Genomic DNA, 24,726 nt, shown 5'->3' on the forward strand with positions numbered 1-24,726 from the left:
TTTTTAAAACATTTTATTTGTTTCCATAATACTTAGTTTCATTGTTTGAAACACTGGGTAGAGGCTTCCCCAATACATAAAGAAAAATGTTGTTCAATGCCATGATACGAGGCCTAATTAAAAATGGAAAAAAATCAAGTACTTTGGAACAACCTGGACACGTTGTATAAATGTATACTGGACAGACTATTATTGTATAGAACTTGCCTTAAGATATCTTGTCAATATGTTTGTTTGTGTGTGAGGTGTGTGTGTTTCTCTTGTGCCATAATTACTCTTCAAAACACACTGTCAACTTACCTGTCTTGTAGATGGATATGTAAATGATTACAAAGATCAACAAATCCTAAAACCAGAAGAATTGTGTATGTGTGTGTCTTAAGCATTCAGATACTTTTGTGGCCACTGTTGAATATAAAAGAATAACAGGTGAGTTAATGATGAAGGGTTCTTAGACGTGACCAAACAATATACCACATCCCAGGCTTTGGTGGTTGCCATGGAAATCTCATCCACTTTAATCAACGCTACAGCAGGAGTGTTATCAGGGTACCCAGACAGCAGATGGGAGACTGAGAGGTGGTATTTAAGTGTTTCTTTATATGTTAGGCTGTTTTCATGTTCTGTCACGTCATAGTAAAAAAGACATACTGGAGGATCTGTGATCCTTCACACCCAATAGTGATACAAAACAAAAAGTTCTGTAGAGTAATTAAAATTTTAAAACCTGTAAAGACTGATCTAATATGTGTTAATACCCAGTGAAGTTGTTTTCTTTAAACAAACAGATGGAAACTTATGGTAAGATGACTGTGTATCTTCAACTTGGGAAGTATCTTATAAAGTGTCAGCTTGGATTTTGACACTTCTCCTACAGTCTACCATATTTAGTTATTTTTTATTTAGTTATTTTTAGCGATTTTTAAGTGAAACAATAAGATTATAGTTATTTTAAGATTCTAATAAAAAACATGGAATGGAATGGAATGAGCGGTAGCCTCACATCTTGGCTCAGTGTTGAAGAACTAATTAAAGGGATAGTTCACCCAAAAATGGAAATTCTGTCATAATTTACTCACCCTCAGGTTGTTCCTGAATAAATGTATGTGTTTTGCTAAACAGAAAGGAAGATATTTAGAAGAATGTCAGTTACAGGTCTCTTCCCCCATTGACTCCCATAGTTTTCATTCCCTACTATGGCATTGAATAGGGGATGAGATCTAGTGACATTCTTCCAAGTATCTTTCTTTGTACATTTTAAGTTGCTTTAGACAAAAGCATCTAAAGAATACAGTTTGTATTTACCATGGTAAAAACAGAACAGAATATTATAAAGAAACAATAAATCCGTGTTGAAAACTGGGCAAGCGCTCACTGTACATTACACTTAGACGGGAGATCCTATTTGCAATACACAACTAATGAAGCACATGCATGATTAATGGAGATTAACTGACAGTTGTTAGTGATGGATATCTTTTAATCTTTTTAGTTGCCATATTTCCATTATGTCTGAGAAGTCCTAATAATATATAAAATCTTCCTTCTAAAACCTCTGTGCTTGAATGTTGTGAACAAAGGTTCACAGAGAGCATTGCAACCTTGTTAGTCCCTGTTGACCCATGTCAACATGACCAGTGCATATTAGTCATCATACTGTTTTAACAGAGGGAGAAAACCCTGGCAGTCATTTACCATTGAATGAAAATATGGCTCAAAATTTCCACTTGCACTATACGAGCTGTCCACCACTTGTCATTAGTGATTTTCTTTTAATAGTTGTCTAAGTAACTTGACATTAGTTTCTATAGAACCCGAGCAAAATGACCTAATAAGTATGGCATGAAGAAGTCACAAGAAAATTAAACAAAGTAACAACATATAAATGCAGTGACTCTGGCTTTTGAGATCTATTAAATGTGGGGAACACCCTCGGAACAAATATGCAAGGCACAGAACACATGCTATGTACATGTGTTCTGAGACAGATATTCTGCTGCCCACATACTATGTACATCATGTATTTATTGCCAGATAGTTGTGTAATCACTTTGTTTTACCAGTTCCAAAAAAGCTAACAGCACTCATTCATTTTTTTTAAATCCCCCACAAAGCAGAACTTTAAATTCGGGGTATTTCTCCATTATTTGATGACTGGAGATTCATAGAATTAATAGAATCCCCTGATGATTAATTGCATTTTCATATTTGAATTTTGAAAAGCTTTTTTAAAGGCACAGTTCACCCCAAAAAATTTTTTTTTCATAATTTCCTTTCCTTCGAAACCTGTATACATTTCTTTGTTCTGATGAACACAGAGAAAGGTATTTGAAAGAATGCTTATAACCAAACGTTTCTTGGATCCCATTGACTACCATAGTAGAAAAAATACTTACATAATATTTGTTGCTTCTTTTGAACACATGTAAGTAGAGATTTTAAAGAATGTAGACCCTACACAGTTCTGGGGCATTTTTGACTACCATTATCATTTTGGGTCAATGAGCTCCGAGAACTTTTGTTACAAGCATTCGTACAAATGTATTTGTCTTTCTTTGTGTTGTTCAACCAAATATTTTTTTACAAATAAATACATTTACATTTATGCATTTGGCAGACGCTTTTATCCAAACCGAATTACATTGTATTGTATTATACATTGTATTATATTTATAAATAATTATCACGACATAAAAACATTTAGCTTTTTAAAAAAATATATAAATTAAAAAATTTGTATTTAGAAAAGGACCGGACACAAACTTTTGTGGGTCAAAGCTTGGCTTTCGTTGACTGAGATGAGCTGAACGTCATCAATACAATTAACTTTCATCTCTAATCTCACTGATAAAATACACATTTAATTTATATTGTTCTATATTCATAGAGTGTTGTTCTTGTGTGATAGCTTTGCTTAATTGAATCAAATGGAAAGATTAACAGAGACATGGTCCAAAGAGAGACAGACACTCTGTCTAGCTCTATGTCCAGTTGTCATAGCAACCATTAGGCTGTCTGGTGTTGAGGTACATTTTGTCTAAGTTTTTTTTCTCTCCCCTTATGAAAATGTTTTCACTGTTTTATCACATACATTATAGGTGCTCTCAAAAAATTGAAGAGAGAAACCTTTTTTAATGCTACCACTCAGACATGTGAGTGGGATTTTATTTATTTATTAGTTCATCTATTTGTTTAGTGATTTAGAGAGCCAAAGAGGTAGATGGACAGTAGAAGTGCAGACTGTAGAGATGGTTTCCATAGAGACACAAGTTATCTGCTCTACCTAGGTTTTCGGGGAAATCCTAAACTTATAAGGTCTACAAGAAACACTTATTTATAATGAGCTTGACCAGCCTTATGAATCCACAAGTGTCATGTCCATTTCTTCTCTTTGACCTCTTAACTGAAACAAAACTCTTCACATATGGTGTTGTAGGGGTTAAATAAATATCAGTAAAGCAGCAGGCACTGCATTTAAGTTGCCTCCTGTGGGAGGGGAGAACATGCTCCTGTCTTTCGTGAGTCATTCATTTGGATTCCTCCTCCACACTCATGTACTCTGGTGACTCAGGTACACTTGTTCTCAACAGTTCACCTCTTTCATTCCTCTCTTCATATCTGGCTATTTGAAGAGGTGAGCTAACTTAAGAGTAACATGTGAAGAATCTTATTTTCCTGAAATATTTAACTGCATATTAATAATTAGAAAACTCTTTGTTTTAAAAAAAAGTTAGTCTACATTGCAATATACAAAAAAATGCTGTGGATTGAATTTGGATTTGATATGGGACTCTAAATCTCTTCATATCTTACATTCATAACTCTCCCCTAACATGACCCGTACCAAAGTTACAAACGAAAAATCAACAAAATCTTTTATATTAAAATAATAATTCTCTTATGATTACAATTACGAGTAAAAGCAGTCCAGAACTCATCAATGATCATAACATTGCATAACATTCTATAAATCAACCTATTTTCAACTGCAAAAAAGCATGTTGTAATCCATTCAAATAGTAAAAAAATCAACGTTTGCCTTGGGTGTAAGCTTATATAACAATCCTCACGAATACATCACACATAAAGGAGGCTAAATGTAGAAGACTGAAGAGTGACCTCAGAGGAGCGGGATCCCAGAGATCAGTGTAGAATCTGCTCCCCTGCTGTGCTAATATTACAACTGATCCAGGGCCAGACAGCTGTATCGAGTCCACTTATCCCTTCAGACATGATTTCTCAGCTCTGTATGTGTGAGGAGGGCCTGCTGGGAGGTGGATGGGGGCATAAGTAATGGAGAGTTATTATGTGTTCTTTGCAAACAGCACATTGGGCCTGCATGTCACTGTGGGTATTGCTTTACTTCCCTCCCTCTATTCATCTACTTAATTAGTCTCTGCTGTTGCTTGCTCTTTTAACATTACATTAATGCATAATCTACTTAGAGTGCATTTTATGTACATATATAGTTGACCAGTATAGGCTTTAAACCCATGACCTTGTTTTAAAAGTAGCCACAAGATACTATTAAGCTGGTATTGGTGTGATGGGAAGGTATATTGGCTATAACTACACTGAGGTCAGTAAGAAACTTAATTGCACTTAATGACCTTCTCTGTGGCTAAAATTTTGTGCACATTTTTTTCTAACCAAAGGTCTTTTTTTTGTTATAGAAATATGGGCGCTTGAATGAGCTTAATTTATTTAAAACCAGCAATATTCTTTCTAAACGATTCTTATAGGTTAATTCAACAGTGAACAGTTTTTCTATCTATTACCATCTCTTATTTTTTATTATAATTGTTAATATTGTTGTAGTGTTAGTAATGTTTGTTTTATGTAACTTTGTGACAACATAGTGCCAATGTGCTCAAGATTTTATTCTTAAAGGGATAGTTCACATTTAAAATTAAAATTATGTCATTACTTACACACACAATTTGTTCTTAACCTCATCCTAATGTTACTGAATTTGGAGTATTCTAAATGAGCGGCCGCTTGCACAAGTTTAGTCATTTGCATAAAACACAACCAGTCCATCTCCATATTAGGGCTTTCCACCTAACATTTTCTTCACCACCTGTGGTCACAGTCAAAGATACTCCAGCCAACCCCATGTGATGCTGTCTACAGATCCGGACTCACAAGTAATTCCAAGTACGTATTCCTTAAAATGATATATTTATATATATATATCATTTGAAGTATATAACTATTATCCTAAACTGAAACAGAGAGAGAGAGAGAGAGAGACGGGTGGTTTTTGCATACGTGTGCTTTCAGCTGTTCCTGACGTTAGTCCCCATTGAATGCATTGGTTTTGTGTCCATACAATAGACTTCAATGGTTTTTGGTTTCCAAAGTTTTTCACAATATCTTCTTTTGTGTTATGCTAAAGAAAGAAAATCACACAGGTTTTTGAAAAAAGGGTGAGTAAATGGTGACAGAATTTTTATCTTGAAGGTGAACTACGCCTTTAATGAAAGAAAATTGCATTTCAATTTATAATTATTGCAATTGTTACAAGTTACAGTTATCATAGGTAAAAATATTGTGTCGTGCTGATAATTACAGGTATTTAATGAAGATGAAGAATTCATTTATTCTTTCAGAACCAAGAGATGTATTACTCATATGTATGTACAGCAGAACTGATAATTTTGCAAGAACTATACAGATATCCAAGTGATGCTAATGGTGTCTGATGCTTGATGCCTTCAATAAAGTAATTATGCTCTCGAAAGTTATTAGTGCTCCGTGTGCTCTCTCATCTCTCCTCATCTCTGACATAGATGAAGTGTATGATACATCTCCATTTGCTCTTTGTAGCTCACACTTAAGTAAAACGAACGACATACACATGAAGAGTTTGTTTCCAAAATGAGATCCGTCTTTTTTCCTTCATTTTTTGTACTGTGCATTCCAATTAAATCCAATCAAACTGCAGTTGGTTGGTATGGATTTAAGTCAGAATAACTAAAAACAATGCAGTTAACTAACACAATAAAACATGATTTTAAAAATAAAAGGCATATTTTTTTTAGAAAATTCTTACAAATCTCATTTTGGAACCAAACGCTTCATATGTATACATATGCATTTTGTTAATTAATAAAACGTAAAAAGAAGATTATGAAACGGAGGAAATGATCAATCTCGAGATGTGGCTTGAATCCTGATTTATTTTCAAATAGGGGGCGGGTCATAAAATTACTGGGCGTGTCTAAAGGAATGGAGTAGAATGTCATGCGGCTCTAACCGGCAGACGCAAAAGGATACTTTCACACGGTAAGCTTCTGTTTTCTATTCTGTTCGGCTTTAAAAGCACTTATAAAACCTGATATCAAAAGTGAGATTGTCGGTCTTAATCATTTTCATTTCACGGCAGGAATTTGAGGGTTAGGTGGCAGTTAAACACAAAAAGCTCCGCGTTTGCCGGTTAGCCAATAGTTGTCGCTCCGCTTAGAGAATTTGGCAACTTCATTACGCACCGATATGTTATATCTGAACTAGACAGCAGCCATAAACCCACCGATAATTAATACTATTTCGGTAATTGAGAACGTAATAACTACTACATAGAGCCTACATTTTTTCAGCATTTGACATTAAAATATTTATTGGAAATGCTCACCAGGTTTTGGGACAATCATTTCATTCCTGCATGTGTCAGGGATGTGGTTTATTCCCACATACATTGGTCTGTTGGTTTTCTTCAGAAAGCTCGTCTGCATGTCTTTCTAATGTTTGGTTATGTGTATACACTGGTAATGCCCGCGACATTGTAAAATAAACGTATTTTATGCGGAAAATACAGAATAAGGTCAAACGTAGCGGTAGCGTCTCTGAACCGGCGTCGGTTGGATGTCGTTCAGTCAGCATCTCGCTCCGTTATTTTGACCATTGATGGGCATCGTGACATCATTAAATACCGGAGAGGAATACCGGGGGATCTCGGAGGCTTTGATTCAGCGATGAGGATTTCCTGTCGGATGCGGCAAACCGTCATCATTTTTCTGCAAATATTGATACATGGGCATTATACGTCAATGAAGCTTTCTGATCGTGATTTTCACGGAATGAGATGTTATTGGAATAAAGGAACGGCAAAGAAAAAGACTAAATGCAAGTACATTTATTGTAAGATAAGTGTTTAACGGTAATATTGTGTACAGTGTTCTAGATCAGCTGTCTGCACTGCCGCCCGAACGACAGGCTCAGTTGATTATAAGCTTCTCTCAACGCAATACATTTAGTTTTCGTTTTCACATCCATCTGATATTTTTGAACTCGCATGCATTCAAAATCTCATATAGGCTATCTTGGTTTCTACCATTCTTTAATTATTTCTGATTGTATAATCCTGCAGTGTAGGGATTCGCCATCTCTATCTGGGTAGAGCAGGCAAAATGCCATCTCAATATAATCGACACGGATTGACTGTTGGCCAGACCAAGAGCTGTATTAATATTGATTTAAATCTTAATATACGTTAGTTCTGATCTGGTCAGTTTATACAGGCAGTGCTGTACAACACATAGCTCTAAATCTGCTGTTTTATTCATATTACACCAATGTTGCAATGTTGTGGGTCGGACTCTTATTTGAAGGGACAGTTCACCTAAAAATGAAAGTACTGTCACATTTACTCAACCCCTTGTCGTTCAAACCTTTGTGACTTACTTTCGTTTACAGAACACAGAAGAAGATAATGTGAAGAATGCTGGGAACAGAACAATGGCGGCTCCAATTTGCTTCTATTGTGTGGCGACAAAACTAATGCAATGTCAATGGGTACCAACCAGTCAATGTTCGGTTACCAACATTCTTCAAAAGATCTTCTTTTGTGTTGTGCAGGAATAAGAAGGTCATACATTTTTGAAATGACAATAAGGGGGTGATTTAATGACTGAATTATCATTTTGGGGTGAATTATTCCTTTAAGATCATTTTTATCACAATGCTCAAATCAATCTATCCATTTGACAGCAAAATCTTAAATATCACCCAGATGTATTTCGTGATTTATTTATTTACCTTGCTTCTTTTCTCCTTTGTTCTGCAGAAAGCTTGGGTGGTCCTCGAAGGATTCTATCTGTAAATCAAAGCCATGGGGAAGGATTACTATAAGATCCTAGGCATTCCGTCAGGGTCTAATGAAGATGAAATCAAAAAGGCCTACAGGAAAATGGCATTGAAGTTTCATCCAGACAAAAACAAGGATCCTAACGCTGAAGACAAGTTTAAGGAGATAGCTGAGGCGTATGAGGTTCTGAGTGACCCAAAGAAGAGAGTCATTTATGACCAATACGGGGAGGATGGTGAGTTTGGTAGATTTAACCTACACGAGAACCGCAGCCAAAGATTTCAGTATCTTATTAAATTATCTGACTCACCCTGTGGGCTCAATCTTTTGTGTGGGCAACAGTAATTTATCATCTTTTTATTGTATAGTCAGTGTGATGTGGCTTTTTGACTTTGGAAACACAAAACAAAGTGTCTTTTAGTAGTGTGTTTGTAAAATACTGCACGCTTCTGTTCAGTCTCCAGACCTTATGTCACTAAGAAAACATTACAAATGCTAAGAACAACGAGACTCCGTATACTCAAGTGCTGTTCTGTTTATAGAAGATAGGACAGATCTTAAAATGATTTTTGTTATTGTTCACATGGCTGGACCACTGTTGAGGGAACACGGTGTCAATGCAGTTGCACCACTTCTGCTTTTTCATATCAATCAAAACAACGCTGAAAGGTGATGCAGAAAAGTTTCAACATCAAATGCGAAGCTTATAAACACGGCAACCATGTTGTCTGTTGAGACAATGAGGGATTTCAAATGTTCCCACTGATACCAGCTCCAGGCTAGATGCCAGCATAATAAAGCTATCTTTAGATGGAATACAAATGACAGTTCCATCATTACCAGTATTGGTCCTGAATTTTGAAAACATGGAACTGATAAAGCAAGGTGCTAGAAATGCAGAATGTATAGGTTTGAGTTTCCAGGAAAGGCAAACTAATATAAATGTATGAATGTACTTTAGGTTGCTTAAAGGGTTAGTTCACCCAAAAATCAAACGAACCCTCAGGTCGTTCCAAACCTGTATAAAGGGCCTTGTTCAGCTGAACACAAAGGAAGATATTTGGAAGATTGTCAGTAACCAAACAGATTTTATCCCCTATTTACTGCCATGGTAGGGAAAATATCAATGGGGGATGAGATCTGTTTGGTTACAAGCATTTGTTCATCAGAACAAAGACATTTATACAGATTTGGAACAACTTTGCATGAGTTCATATTATGAGATCATGTCAATTATAATTCATGCAGTGTGTAATGTTGCCAAGTGTGAATGTAAGCAGTCTGCCAAGTTGTAAGGCCGAATATGAATGAATAGCAAAGTTATTGGCTTGGAAAAAAGGGAGTCAACTCTGAATCACTCAAATGAGTCGTGCCCTTGTCCGATTCGCGAACCGTCGTGCGAACCGCATCTTTAAGCACTCGGACCGCTCCATCCATCAGTTTCAAACGATCTCCAAATCGAGCGTTATATCCACTGTTTATATTACATTCATCACCCAAATGCAGTGAACAAACAAACACCTGAACTTCACAAACATATGATCTCTCTCTCTCTCTCTACTGCTTACAAGTGAAAGTGATGTCTGCGCATGCTCCGTCTCCTGCTCTCCTGTGGCCGTGCCGCGTGCTTTGCCGGGAGAATTGTCCAATAAGTGACTAAAAAAAGTTGTTGCGAAACAGTTTTACCTGTACGATCGTTGAGGGAGTGAGGGAGCACAGAAATACTACGTAATACGGCCTACTATTTTTTTGACAAGTTGACTATGAGAAGTCAGCACGTTTAACATTGTAAAGAAGTGTTAGAATGCATGACACATCGTTGCAGGGCCGCTTTAACAAATTATTCTTATTTAAATTTCTGGGTGAACTGTTCCTTTAAAACTAAAATAATCTGCGTGCCACATGCATGAATGTAAATCGAACAATTGATGTTTCTAGAAATATGTATCCATTGCAATTATCATTTTCCGTGTAACAGTTAGTCTGTCATCCAGTAGTCTTTGTTTCAGCTCAGATCTTTGCTACGAAGTGCTTTCACAAACGATCTGATGTACGGTTAATTAGAGGTGTGAGTATAGCTGGTTGAAAGCTGGAATACCTTATACCTGGAATAATTTCATTGAGGACATGTTTGATATGGAACTGCAATCTAACACAAGCTTCTGACGCATCGGTGAAGCCCAACTGTTGTTTGTCAAATATTGATGTGTTCATTGCTCAAGCGACTTTAAAACACAACTTCAGGATCTAAGTTGTGAGCTAAATGGAGCTGTTACTTTCACATGACACATATTTTTTTTAAGGAAAAAAGGAGTCAGAAGCATGTTTTGTAAGATACTGCTAGCAATCCTGTCATCTCTAGGAATCTCAATCACTCCTCTTCGCTGGTTCAAATGCTACCTCTCCAGTAGATCCTTAAGGCTGTCATGGAGGGGCTCACTGTCCACTGCTCACCACATGATCACTGAGGTCCCTCAGGGATCGGTGCTTGGACCGCTGCCTTTTTCCATACACAACATCCTTGGGACCCATCATATGGGCACATAGCTCCTCCTATCACTGTAATGCTGACACCAAGATTTATATCTCATTTCACCCAGACGATACCACTGTATCATTACAGTATACCTAGCATTACAGCATGCAAAATGCAGCAGCACGCCTCGTCTTCCGAAAGCCCAAAAGGGCTCATATGACACCCCTTTTCATCTTGCTCCACTGGCTACCGGTTGAAGCCCGTATCCGATTCAAGTCACTAATGCTTGCCTACAGGACTATCACTGGATCTGCACCGGCATACTTTCTCACCCTCCTACACTCCTACTCCCCATCAAAATCCCTGCGTGCAGCAAACGAGATGTGTCTTGTAATACCTTCGCAAAAGGGCAGTAAATCGCTTTCCTGCTCATTCTCCTTCACAACTCCGTCCTGGTGGAAAATTCTTCCTAATTCAGTCCGGTCAACCACATCTCTCACAACATTAAAAAAACTACTTAAAACCCATCTCTTCTCTGAATACTTGATGGACAAATGAGAAAAGAAACTAACCCTCTCTCATTCTCAACAGGTATTAGTCTAGCTTTTGTGGAAATTAGTAACTTTGTATTATTGCTCCTGTTTGACATATTGCTCATTGCTCCTTGAACGCTTTAGATAAGGGCGTCTTTTAAATAACTAAATCTTTTAAGATGTTTCCTACAAGTTTGCCGAGCAAGGACAGAAGATTTAAGGTTTGATGAGTCAACTTGTGTCATGATCTTTAGAAGGAGTGCATTTATTACAAGCTCTCAATCATCCATCATAACAAAGAGGTGTTAATGTATACAACAAGACAGGACAATTTATGTTTCCTTCTAATTGCCTTTCATTTCTGAAATACAGGAAGAGCAAGTTGTTGTAACGGTCATGTTTTAAGACTTTTTCACAATGCAAAAAGAAAAATGTTGTTTTCTTCCCTGTGATGAAAGTTTACTCAGGTCCTCTGTGGTATAAGCCCACTCATATTAGTTTTGTCCTAGATTCGCTGAATTTAATTGTGTATTTAAATCCTTGCTTACGAGAAGACATTATCTTCTGTTCCCAAGAATTAGAGCTGAATGTTCTTTCCAGTGTATTTCTTCCAAAACCAGAGGGCGAGACTTGGCAGGTTTTTGGTTGAGCTTTGCGCCTCAAAATGCTGAATATTAAATCAAATGCTACATATGGAGTCGGTTATTACTTGGTAATTGGTGATCTGGACTTCGAAATAAAAATTTTATGGTGAGCCTATGTTGGGTTGTTACCATAATTCATCAATTTAGTTAAACAATTCATTTTCTATTATTAATTTAAATAATAATGTATATGTTAATGTCCCACATTTATACAAATGTAATTGATTAATAATTTGAGTCTTTAAGGCCGCTTCAGTAATAAATATACATTTCGTAGACCACTGAGTCAGCCTTAGGCTAATAGTCGTAAAACTTTGTTAAAGATTTTGAAAAACCTTCAAAAATAGCAAACTCTGGCCTTCAGTGATACTATATCAGAATATTCTCATCAGTGTGTTGCAGATGAGCAAAATCTCAAATAACTGCAACTTAATCCATATAAAATCCATTTTACATTGACCTCTCTCTTTTATCCACCCAGGTTTGAAAACAGGTGGGACAGGCTCCTCAAGTGGCCAGGGGACTACATACCACTACACCTTCCACGGAGACCCACATGCCACCTTTGCTTCTTTCTTTGGAGGCTCCAACCCTTTTGATATTTTCTTTGGCCCTGGGCGTCAGCGGGGAAGCACAAATGGCTTTGCAGATCATGCCGATCATGACATGGACATTGACTTGGATGGAGACGACGATCCATTCAGTTCCTTCAGCCACTTTGGCTTCAATGGCATCAACGGTTTTCATCATGGTGGAGGTCGAAGGCATCGCACAGAGCCTTTGCATGGTGGCAGGAGGAAAGTGCAGGACCCTCCGGTGGTACACGAGCTTAAAGTGTCCCTGGAGGAGATCTTCCACGGATGTACCAAGAGGATGAGAATCACTCGGCGACGACTGAACCCGGACAGAAGGACAATGAGGACAGAGGACAAGATCCTTAATATTGTCATCAAGAGAGGTTGGAAGGAGGGGACCAAGATCACTTTTCCCAAAGAGGGTGATGAGACGCCGGAGAACATTCCTGCTGATATTGCATTTGTGCTTAAAGACAAGGGCCACCCACTTTTCAGAAGAGATGGCTCCAACATGATTTACACAGTCAAGATCAGTCTTAAGGAGGTATGTGATTTGAAATTTTGTTTGCATTTTCAGCATACATTGTCATGCATTTATTTGAAACTGTGGACTTTCCATATTCCTACCCCTGACAGTCTCTGACTGGTGGTCAAGCAGACCTGGTTGTTTTATCAGTTGGCTGCCGTATCCTAAGAATAGACAGACCCAGACTTAGATTAGACAGGTTTACCGGAGTCTCAACACCGGACCACCCTTTGGCCTTTGTGCCATCATTAACATGGATTTAATGGTGAATTATAGGTCCTCAAATAAATAAATGCCAACCTTGTTAACCTCCTTAGCCGCTACATTTTTCAGTACTATTTTTCCATATATAATTAATATTATAATATTTAATATGACTTAATGTAAATTAAATATATGGTACTTGACAAATATACTGTACATGTGTCCAATGGTTTAACATAGCAAAAATGTAGAAAACAAACTAACATTCAAGATAAATCTCTCTTAATTATTAATATAAAATAATATACTACAGTTTTCAGCATTTTTGCTGTCACATTTACAGTATATTTGTCAACTACGCATAGACAATAAATTATGAATGGATATTAATAATACAGATCAATAATATGGAGACAGTATACCCAAATTTGTTGGCTGTCTTGATAGGGCACGGACACATCTAGTAACTGTAGAGTTCCACTCCCTCCACGCCTCAAAGTCGATACTGATTTACTCACTCCCACTTCAGTGTGAGAGCTCAGGAATGTCATAATACAGTGTCATACGCCAAGCACAATGTCTTTGCTTTTAGAAGGCGTGCTCTGAACCTGCATTGAAGAGTCGAACAGTAGATAAAATTGTCATGTAAAAATTGTAAGTGTAGCATATTCAGTTGCACATTTAATACAGAATGCAAGTTTTCCTGATGACATTTTTGGGTGAACTATAACTATAAGAATGGAAATCTCTACACTTTACATGATTCAATAGGAGCATGCTAGACTGTTTGTGTTTGAAGGCATACATTTACATTTATTAATTTGGCAGACGCTTTTATGCAAAACGACTTACAAGTAGGAGAGCATATAAACATTTTGTCAACACGCTAAACAAGTACCGTTAGTGTACAAGGCCACGCTACTAGGAGGATTAAAGCTGGAGTAAGCAAAGGAGAGAATGAACAAGTATTTTAATTTTTTTGGCAGACAGACAGACATACAGAGTTATTAGTTATTAAAATAAATGCAGAACAGGTATGTTTTTGAGCTGTTTTTTTTAACTTGTTAAGGATGCTGCAGTTCGGATGGAGGCCGGTAGTTCTTTCCACCAAAAGGGAACTGAATAAGTAAAGGTATTTGCAAGCGATTTGGTGCCTCACTGTGATGGAACAACCAGGCGTAACTCATTTTCAGACCGAAGATGACGGGAGGGGATGTAGATCTGGAGCACAGGGTTAAAGGTCTCATGAACTGGGCTTGTTTATTGTTTTCTACTGTTAAATGAGTTTGAATTTTTACATTCAAAAACATCAGAATCAATAAGTAATAGTCTATTTTCTACACTGGTTATGCAGGGACTGTATTCTTCCACAACCAGGGGTGGTACAGTATTTAGCTATCTTTAAAGGCATGTTTGTTTATTGCTCGCTCGCTCTATCTAGTTCCGCGACACTTCAGAATTGTCATGCGCGAACCAGTGGGCGGGGCTAGAGAAGTAGTCGTTGATATTTTTCTATGGAGGCAGTGTTCAACCTATCAATGTCGTCATAGATAGGTGCATTCCAGAATCTGCCGTTCGCTGGGCCTGGTGTCAATAACAGACGTAATCTCAGTAACAAGGGCGTTTTCAGTTCTAACACGTACATGATGTTCGCGTGAATACGATTCCCTCTTATATAACAAAACCTTGTGTTAAAAATGTGATTTCATATACCTTTAAGGTATCTGGCCGATTTGGTGTTACACGATGCATTTATATCAGGGCAATTATTTATTGATTTTATGGATGTAGACTAAATGCAATTGAATTTTAATGAACTGAACCACTAAGGATTATTACTAACTGCATATACTGCTTTTTGTCTAGTAGTTACCTAGAAAACCACTGTCAGTAAATACTCTATATTGACAGTCTCAGACTGTCACCAGAAATAGACTTAATGAGTAAACTTGATGCGTTTCAGAGAGCCTCTGTCATTATTAGTGATAATGTTAGTGGTATATTTTCTTGATTTCTGTGATATTACTTTGAAAGCAAGGTCAGTTTGTGATGTCAGCTGTTTTAAGGAATGTGTCTACAGTAGGGTCCTTTACCTTAAACAGTATTTGGTTATTCTATCCTAAAATAGATCTCCATTAGCATGTCATCTGTTAATCTGGTTAATCTTGGTTAAAAATGGTTTCTACACCATTTAAGGTCCCGGGATGTTGTCAGATCAGTGGTTTACTTTTTAAATGTCTCAGTCATTAGATGCCCAGAATGAAACTTGATAGGTGCCAGTGAACATCACAAACTGATTTGCCATCTGGTAGCATCTCATGCATACTGATGGCAACAAGCCCCACAAATTTTAATCTTGTTGCTTATTGTAGACACATTCCCAGGACAGATTAAGAGTGGATCTGGACTTTCCTCGAGCCCTTTTTTAATATTGGTTTTCGTTTAAGGCCACACTCAATGCCCTGCTCTTATTAAAATATCTTTATTATCCTTATGCTAATGACCATAGATTATTACAACAGAAAGATCTGTATGCTGATGATAACTGAAGGTCCTACCTGTTTACATAATAAATGCTTGTATGTTGTGAGTTGGGAGACTTCAGTTATATGACTTTACTTAAATCACAAATTTACACAGAGGGTAACAGAATAGAATATTGTCTGTCTGTGGGGCAGAAATTATATTTAGTGGATATAGCTGTCATGAATGAGAAGGGCCAGTCATAAACGAGGTAATGTATGGGATGACAAGGAGGGCGGGGCAGAGACTCGCACATGAGGAACTGTATAAACACACACACAAGGGATCAACAACAGAAGTCACCTGATCAGACCCTGGGCATGACAGTACCCCCCCAGAGGTGCCACCAGGCAACCTAGGAGGAGGCTCACTTCGTCTCTCCGGTGGAGATCCTGGATCAACGACCGGTCCAACACATCACGAGTGGAACCCAGCACCTTCCCAGTCCACTAAATACTGGAAACCCTCCAGAACGTCCAAGAGTCTCTTAACAATGTAAACCGGGGAACGATCCACAAGATGAGGGGGGGGGGGCGGGACAATCGCTGGAGGGGTTGAGATGGGACGAGAACACTGGTTTAACCCCGGAGACATGAAATACAGGTAGAACTCAAACGAGGGTGGGAGGAAGTTTGAGCCGGACCACCACCGGATTAACCACCTCTGTGATGTGGTATGGACCAATGAATCTTTGAGCCAGCTTCCTAGAAGGCACCTGGAGAGGCAGATCCTTGGTGGAGAGCCATACCCGCTGACCACACACATAGGCTGGGGGAGGAGTCCGGTGACGGTCGGCCGCTGCTTTAGTCCTTACTGAGATCCGGGGCAGAAGCTCCCTGGCACTCTTCCAGATGCGGCGACACCTTCGGAGGAAAGCAAGGCTAGAAGGGACCTCACATCGAGTTCCTGAGAGGGAAAACAAAAGCGATAAGTAACCAATATAGCATTCAAATGAGGACAAACATAATGCAAAGATGGGGAGAGAGTTGTCTGCATATTTGACCTAAGAGAGTTGTTGGCTCCCAAGACGTCAGGTTGTGGGATGCACGTTTGAGATCCTGATTAGCCCATTGGTCTGCAGGTGAAAATCTAAAGACAAACTCGCTGTTGCCCCGATTTGTCTACAGAATTCTTTCCAGAACCGGAAGATAAACTGGGGACCTCAATCAGAAACCAGGTCGATCTGCAAACCATGGAGCCGGAATACGTGATCCACCATTAGACATCTCCTGGGCTGAAGGGAGTTTGAGCAAGAGGATAAAGTGCACCGCTTTGGAGAAGCAATCCACCACTGTGAGGATAACAGTGTGGCCATTGGACGGAGGTAGCCCGGTTACAAAATCCAATGCAATGTGAGACCAATGGCGAAAAGGTATGGGTAGCATGGGTGTGGAGCAGACCAGAAGAGGGACAATGGGCAGGCTTGCACTGGGCACAAGTAGAGCAGGCTAATACAAACAGTCTGACATTGGCGAAAGTAGGCGACCAAAAATGCTGACGGATGGCTCAGCGGGTTCATTCCACTCGCAGGAAGCCGCCAGGGTGCAGAATCCCATGGCGAAGTCCATCACCGAAGTCCTGCCCTGAGTCAGCCATTACAACCTGGCTGCCGCCTCTTCTCCCCGGGCCGAGCGATCGAAGAGTCTCGACATCTCCTGCCGAAAATTCTTGAAGGACGCACAACAAGAACGCATTGGCGTTGCAAACTGCCACACCCCAAACTGCACAACAAGAATGCCTTGGCGTTCCAAACTGCCACAGCCCACTCCCAAGCTCTGAACCAAGAGTTCAAAGACTTGAGCAGTGAGGGCTCCAATTTCCTGAGCATTGATGTTCAAACGCGAAGCCTGGTGTCCGACCCTGTTGCTGGAGTGCCGAACGAATCCGCCCCCACTGAGTCCATAGTACACTCAGATCATTCTGTCATGAATGAGAACGGACTCAACTGTGGGGAAAATCAGCAATCTTTACTCAGACCGAGATCACACATTAGGAAGTCAGTAAACAGATAATCATATGGAAGTAAAAGTCAGATGAACTCCAGTGCTGCAGTAGAGCCAAACCAGCGGTAGAGCAGAACAGTGAGGCTGTGACCAACCAGCTGGACAGAGAGACTGAGACCAATTAAGGCCCTGGTTAGACAGGAGAGACCGGAGTGACGCACCAATGTCACAGCGATGCGGCAGGGTGGAGGTGGGAGCCCGGTAGGATGAGACAGCAGGTGGCCGTAAATTCTCTGGCTGAGGGACGAGGGTCAGCAGGCGAGCCCTTTTAGAGCAGATAGGAGTAGACAGGAAAAACAAGAGACTATAGTGATGGAGTCTGAGACGAGATTGTTGGGGGAAAGAATAACTACTAGGATAGACAGGACTAAGACTGGGCTGTGACAAGATTTAGACTTAACTAGGAATTACCAAGGGAGCAACATGTAGTGCAACAACACACAATGATCTGACAAAGGACGAGAGAACACGGGGTGGTAAGATAGAGGGAGGAGCAATTAACCAAACAAGGAGCAGGTGAGAACTTAATGTGTGGCCGGTATGCGTAAACAAGGTAATGTATGGAATTACAAGGAGGGGGTTCAGAGACGCGCACATGGGGAACTTTCAAAACACATACACATGAGGGAATAACAACAGAAGTCAATCAGACCAAGGGCATGACAATAGCACTGCCATTACTTTTTGTACATTACATTTACATTTAAGCATTTGGCAGACACTTCTTTGCAGGTATTTGCAATCCCCTGGGTTTGAACCCACAACCTTGCTATTACCACTGAGCTACAGGAAAGCTGTAGTCTGTACAGCTGTCGTTAGCTCAGTTTGGTTTTAGTATAGTTAGTATTGAAATACATTTATATAATGATCAGTTCTGGTCCTTGATTCTGATTTGCTGAGCCAAGTTCTAGGACGCTATAAAATACCCCCGATTTATAATATCTGACCACATTACATAGCCTAAATATCAATAAGCCCTGCGAAGCACTGGGTAACAGACAGTGCTTTTTGTTACAGCTAAGGGGCTTTTAAAAACGCCCTCAGCTGTTCTAAAATACACTGTAACCCTTCTTTGGGGGGTTTATTGCTATCGGTTAAAGTTCAGGATCACTTGATAAAAATGTTTCTCACGATTTCATAATCTGAAGGTGTTTGTTTCAATGTTTAAAAATTATTTTGTAGTAATAATATGACTGTGCCAACATATTAATTGTATTCATTAGTAAAACTATTTTTGACATACTTGGACCAAATAATGACTAAATAGCAGCCAATAAGATTGTAGCATAGATTAATATTCCTTCAATACTTCTTAAAAAGCTTCCCAGATTGAGAACTCAAGAAGCTGGATGATGAAATGCCAAGTATATGATTTATAAATATCTAGCAAAGGAGGAGGTCACTCGGGAGGAGCTCAGAGAAGATCCGCTGCTCCTCCACGTCGAGAGGGGCCAGCTGAGGTAGCTCGGGCATCTTTTCCGGATGCCCCCTGGACGCCTTCCCGGGAAGGTGTTCCGGGCATTTCCCACCCGGAGGAGACCCCGAGGAAGATCTAGGACACGCTGGAGGGACTATGTCTCCCGGCTGGCCTGGGAACGCCTCGGTGTCCCCCCGGAAGAGCTGGAGGAAGTGTCTATGGAGAGGGAAGTCTGGGCATCCCTGCTTAGACTGCTGCCCCCGCGACCCGGCCCCGGATAAGCGGTAGAAAATGGATGGATAGCAAAGGAGGACAACTCTGAAGATGATAAAATAAAACATTGACTAGTTCATTTATTTTGAATGCTTGTAGTAACAACATTATTCCAACAGTTACAATTTGTGTTACTCCATGGTTCTGATTGGTTAACTAATGATTTAAAATATGAATAAAGGAAGGTCTGTATGTTTATATGTATCTGTGACATATTCTTTATGCATGTTTATATTTAATAGTTTTCCTGATTTCTGAGTTGTCTTTTTAATGTAAAGCTGCTTTGAACACTTTATTGAAAAATGTTTAATTTAATAAATAAAGAAATAATTAATTGGAATATTTTTAATAGTATTGTGTTAGCAGCCAAAAGTCTTGGTTTGTTATGCAGCTCATTTTATGCCACTATACTGACAAACCATGGCAATTCAGTGAACATTTTTTCCTCATGTTTCAGTGGGACTGTGGGACTGAAGGGGTAAAACGTTAATACACTTTGTTGGTTCCAGGTAGAAAATTAGCTCATCAACATTAACCGCAAACCATTTGCGGTTTCATGTAACTCTGGAATGAGAAACAAACTGTTACAAACTGTCAAACTAATTGTTTGGGTAACAACATCATAAGCTAAAGTTCAGGATTGGGTTGAGTTGAGGTGTCGTGGTCAACTGTTTATGAGAGTATCAGGTAGTGCCTTGTTTCCATAAATCCTGCTGCCTCCACCCCAGTGCCCCCACTGCTGCTGTCTGTAGGAAGAAGCTGATCTCATTGCTAACACATTTTCTTGTCCCCTGTGGCAGCTGCCAAGCAAAGCTGCCTGGGAATGTTTGTGCTTAGTATTCACAGAAAGTTCATGAAACACGTTCTGCATCATAAGCTCACATGCAATGGCTATATCAATTTTAAACCAAATTCTTTTACATTTTAAATGAATACATTTAAACCTGAATACAAAACCTGTTTAATATCCAGGTTTTGTATCAGTGAGAAACTTAAATTTATTGTCTTAATGAAAAGAAGTAATTTAAGTCCACAGTCTGTGCCACAGATCATCTGATGCATATTGCACAGAGAAAAAACATTATTTTGTAGAAATTCATTCAGGCATATTGTGGAGATCATTTGAGCATCTGCCCCCAAGTGGTCTACTGCATTTCTGTTGTTTTGCAGCTCAATATTATAGTTGTTGTTAACTTCAGTTTGCTGTGTGTCTCATTTGTCTGGAAAAGTAAATAAATATAAATGTTTTATCTGGAATGTAATTTTAGTTTGCTGGTACAATCCTTAAGACTCCTAACAATTTTCAGTGTCTTAACCTTTGTAAAAGGAGAACTGTGGCCAAAATTAGCTTTAAGTATACTCAGCGACCCCCTTTCCAGCATAACACTGGACATTGCAATGTAAAACTAATATCAAATATGTTAGTGACAACGTATTATTAGAAAGCACTCTGGAATGCTTTGTTATATAAATATATTATATTTATGTCTGTAAATATACATTTTGTAAATAACCAGTCCTACTATGAACGCAAAATGTACTTGATGTCATTCATTTCTGTGAAACAGAATCATAATTTTTTCAATAATTCGCGTAAATTTGTGTTCGTTCTTTTCATAGGCGTTATGTGGCTGCACGGTGAACATTCCCACCATTGACAACCGAATGATCACATTGCCCTGCAGCGATATCATCAAACCAGGTACAGTGAAAAGACTGCGTGGAGAAGGTCTGCCTTTCCCCAAAAACCCATCACAGCGCGGGGATTTAATAGTGGAGTTCCAGGTGCGATTCCCAGACAGAATACCACCCCAGTCCAGAGAGATCATCAAACAGCATCTACCCCAGTCTTAGAGGAATTTCTGTGGATTCCCTTCCATACTTTAGGAATAATCAAATTGTTTCCTTTCGGTTGAAAGCAAAAGGATGCAAGAAAGACAAAATGACTCATTTGTTGGATGAAAGGTCGATATTTTTGGCTCTGTGTTTGGGATGGACAATCCAACGATCACATGTTATTTATTCTGGATTTGGATCTTCATTGTTTTGTAGCCGATTGAAGTACTTTCCATTGTAATATCTATACACTCATTGAAGTATCTAAATTAAAAACTAAAGTGTTGTTTTGGGGATACGTGAGCACCAGCATAGCATAACTTGTTTGATAACTATCACTTGATAGATTTCCTCTCCCTGACACACCTCAGAAGTCTACAGGTGCTTTTCTGGTCACTTTCGTATTACCAGGTGCTGCCCTTTTCTCAAAGATTTTGAGATCACAGAAATGTTGAGTGCCTTAATGTGGCTCAAATCAACCTCTTAATTTCATTATAGTTGTAATGTTACAAGTGTGTAGTATTACAACTCAAACTGTTGAGATATTTTCAATTGCTTTTAGTTTACCCTCAATAATGTAATGCAGTAGCCATCTTTATGGGGATAATTTACCCTAAAATACAAAAATCTGTAATTTAATGTTTTTTCTTATGGCTTTGTAAACATGAAGATGCTTTAGCCGCAAATCTCCAAACAATTGTTTCATACTAGATGAAAAGGATAGTGATAAACCTTGAAAAGGTACTGTAACATCAGAGTTGTTCACATGACTCCAGTCTTCAGGACCTCTCCTTAAGCCAAACAATATCTGTGTATGGACCGAATTTAAAATAATTATTTAGAATATTGAGGACGTTGTGTCTCACAATTCACAAAACTCTTAAAGAGAGATAAAGACCACACTTGGCCTCGCATAAGCAGAACAAGTCATATTTTGCTCAAATTTGTCTCAAATCCCACAAATATGTGTTTCTTTTAGATAACTAAAATAACTCCGTATCGACCTTCTTCAGTGCCGCTTTATAAGCCAGGTCTGTTCCTCCAGCAATGCTATTGTATGGCTTAAGGAGACTTGAAATATTAATATATTTATATCTATATTACATACAGTATTAATATAAATCACGTCAAATGTGATACTTTATCAGTACTTTTGTTTACCTTCTGAAATGTTACAGCAGCCACAATGAGTATTCAGCAGAATTGTATTTTTTTACTTTAAAAATCTTTGAAAAGCTATTAAAAAAATCATACAAATTTGCATACACACCACCCCGTGTGTGTAGAGAGAATGCTAACTTTGTAAATGAAGGATCTGTGTATGTTGACTGAACTGTTTGAAGATCTGTGACACATATATGTCTCAGTGCTGCGAACAGATAACTCTGATGTGGAAAGATACATGTTTATGCTTAGAGATCTTCGCTGTTGAATGAGGACTATTATCAATTGTTTTTTAAATGTTTAAGACTGATTTACAGTTTTAAAATTTCCAGCTTTTGAATACGACACTTTCAATATGCTGCATTTACACTTAGTCTCTTGTACTTTAGTGACAAATACTCATATTCAGTAGATTTGAGATGTACTATTCTGTTTAAAAAGCTAATTTTCTACGAATAAACTGTAATTTGCCTTTTCCAAGGTGGCACCCGGGTATCGCTTATATACAATCACAACTGATTCCCACAACATGGTAATTTTATCATTACTGTGGTTGCCAAAAAGTTTCAAGTAGGTGTTTTTATGACTGATTTGTTATGTCCTTGATTGTTATACCATTATACACACATGGCTTTTAAAGGTTTGGGTACTTTTGTTTGAATAAGAATGTCAGATTTGAAATGTCTCATTTTTGTCACTGTCCATCGTGTGTATTGTATGAGAAAGTATTGAATTTAGCTCAGTGCCCACAGTTAGGATTAAGCGATGCAGAAAGCAAACAGTGTGTTAGTTTATTGTGATTCTGAATCTTCTGTGCTGGCAATGGAATAATGTATGAAGGTATGAATGCCTGTGGAATCTTCCATGTAACAGTATATTTTTAGGTTCTTTATAAAAGGTTTACAAGAATGAGAAATAAACCACAAATCTTGACAAAAAAGATAATAAGGTGTGTTGTGTTTCAGGCTGAAGAAATATCGACCTCACACTGTCGGCTGTAAAAAAAGGCACAGTGGAGCAAACTCTGACTCTCAAACACTGAAAACTAAAAAACTGCAAGATCCTTTTTTAAGGATTTTTATTTAAAGGTCCAATGTGAGCTGTATAAAGACCTTACACAAAGTTTTAATTAACTTAGAATGATCTGTTTCAATCTACATGCACTGAATTCCCCTATAGTATCTATAGTAGCCCTAATGGACAAACTACTCTAAAGAGCGTTTCGTAAATATGTTATCTCCTTCGCCAACGAAGAGAAAACGTGACGACATCTTAATTCTTTGTCAGCCACTGTAGCGCTTCAACGTGGAGGGATAAGGTGAGCCGTTGGTTGCAAATTTTAACCTCACAGTTAAAGGGATACTTCACACAAAAACGAAAATTCTGTCATCATTTACTCACCTTCGAGTTGTTACAAATGTGTATACATTTATTTGTTCTGATGAAGTTGAATTTGGAATAAGGCTTATAAACAAACAAATCTCAACACCCACTGAGTACTATTGTAGGAAAAAATAATGGTAGTCAAAAGTGTCCCAGAACTGTTTGCCGTCCTCCTTTGCCGAAAGTAGTTCATCTTTCTTTAATGCTAAAAGAATTGCTTTTCATGTGTTTTATAATTAAGCAAACTGAAGAAATATTGGGTAAATTTCTTTATAACATCGATCTGATAGATGCACTGAGAACATAGTATAAAATCTCTTTTGATTTAAAATGCCTAATAAAACATTTAACGGGGTATTGCATCTCTTGATGTGACTAACTGTGATCTCTGTCTCATGCATGACATCTCCAATATCTTCATTGTCTTCATCTAAATGAATATCTGACAGTGACTGCAATTTGAGAAAGTTTTACATAGAGTTCAACATATCTAGGATCTAAAGTTCTGAGACCACTATTAAACCACATTAAAAATGCACTTTGAATGATTCTATGAATCACACATACATACTTTGAGGAGTTTAATATAAAATCAAATATAAAAATTAGCATTGTTTCTATGAAGCATTTTTTGGGGGTTCATGGTGTTTTTTGATTTAAAATGTTTGACCCACATGTTTCAAAACTTTACAAGCAGTAAAGAATCTGATTTATATGAAATCATATTACAGCTTGAGTTCTGTGTAATATAACATTACATACCTTTATTTAAATGCAAACTAATAATGTGAAAACACCTAAACAAATGATATACAACTGTAATGAGCCAGGAGTATTATTAGAGCACCAGTGTCTCTACAATCAGGAATGTTCTTCTGGGTGTCTTCCCCTCTGTAAGATGACTAACACAACAAGTCTGCCTGACCACATAAGGCTAGTGGAGTGGACCTTGAGTCACACATGTTGCGTTGACAAAACTCCCTGAAGAGTCGTGAGAAAGACAGGAATAATTTGCTCTGTCTATATTTGACCGACGGGAGAGACCCGACAGCTGAGTTGAGCATGTCAGACTTTGACTTTGTT

General features: G+C 38.3%; 1 protein-coding gene across 1 annotated transcript; it reads left to right on the plus strand.

Annotated features, from left to right (window-relative positions):
• The first annotated feature begins 2,733 nt into the window (after window positions 1-2,733).
• Window positions 2,734-23,186, plus strand: dnajb5 (DnaJ heat shock protein family (Hsp40) member B5). The gene is made up of 5 exons (XM_056747029.1): window positions 2,734-5,157; window positions 6,195-6,288; window positions 8,066-8,321; window positions 12,221-12,858; window positions 20,881-23,186. Exons 3-5 carry the CDS (start codon window positions 8,111-8,113, stop codon window positions 21,112-21,114), a joined length of 1,083 nt encoding a protein of 360 aa, XP_056603007.1. The 5' UTR covers window positions 2,734-5,157; window positions 6,195-6,288; window positions 8,066-8,110; the 3' UTR covers window positions 21,115-23,186.
• The last annotated feature ends 1,540 nt before the right edge of the window (window positions 23,187-24,726 follow it).

This window comes from Triplophysa dalaica, chromosome 4 (assembly GCF_015846415.1).
Source record: "Triplophysa dalaica isolate WHDGS20190420 chromosome 4, ASM1584641v1, whole genome shotgun sequence".
Classification (NCBI taxonomy): Eukaryota; Metazoa; Chordata; class Actinopteri; order Cypriniformes; family Nemacheilidae; genus Triplophysa; species Triplophysa dalaica.

Excerpts from the sequence above, each read along its gene's own strand:
- dnajb5 (XM_056747029.1), top strand. The coding sequence starts at position 8,111 with ATGGGGAAGGATTACTATAAGATCCTAGGCATTCCGTCAGGGTCTAAT. Across the intron at positions 8,322-12,220 it reads TGACCAATACGGGGAGGATG|GTTTGAAAACAGGTGGGACA; the intron begins GTGAGTTTGGTA and ends TTATCCACCCAG. Across the intron at positions 12,859-20,880 it reads TCAAGATCAGTCTTAAGGAG|GCGTTATGTGGCTGCACGGT; the intron begins GTATGTGATTTG and ends TTCTTTTCATAG.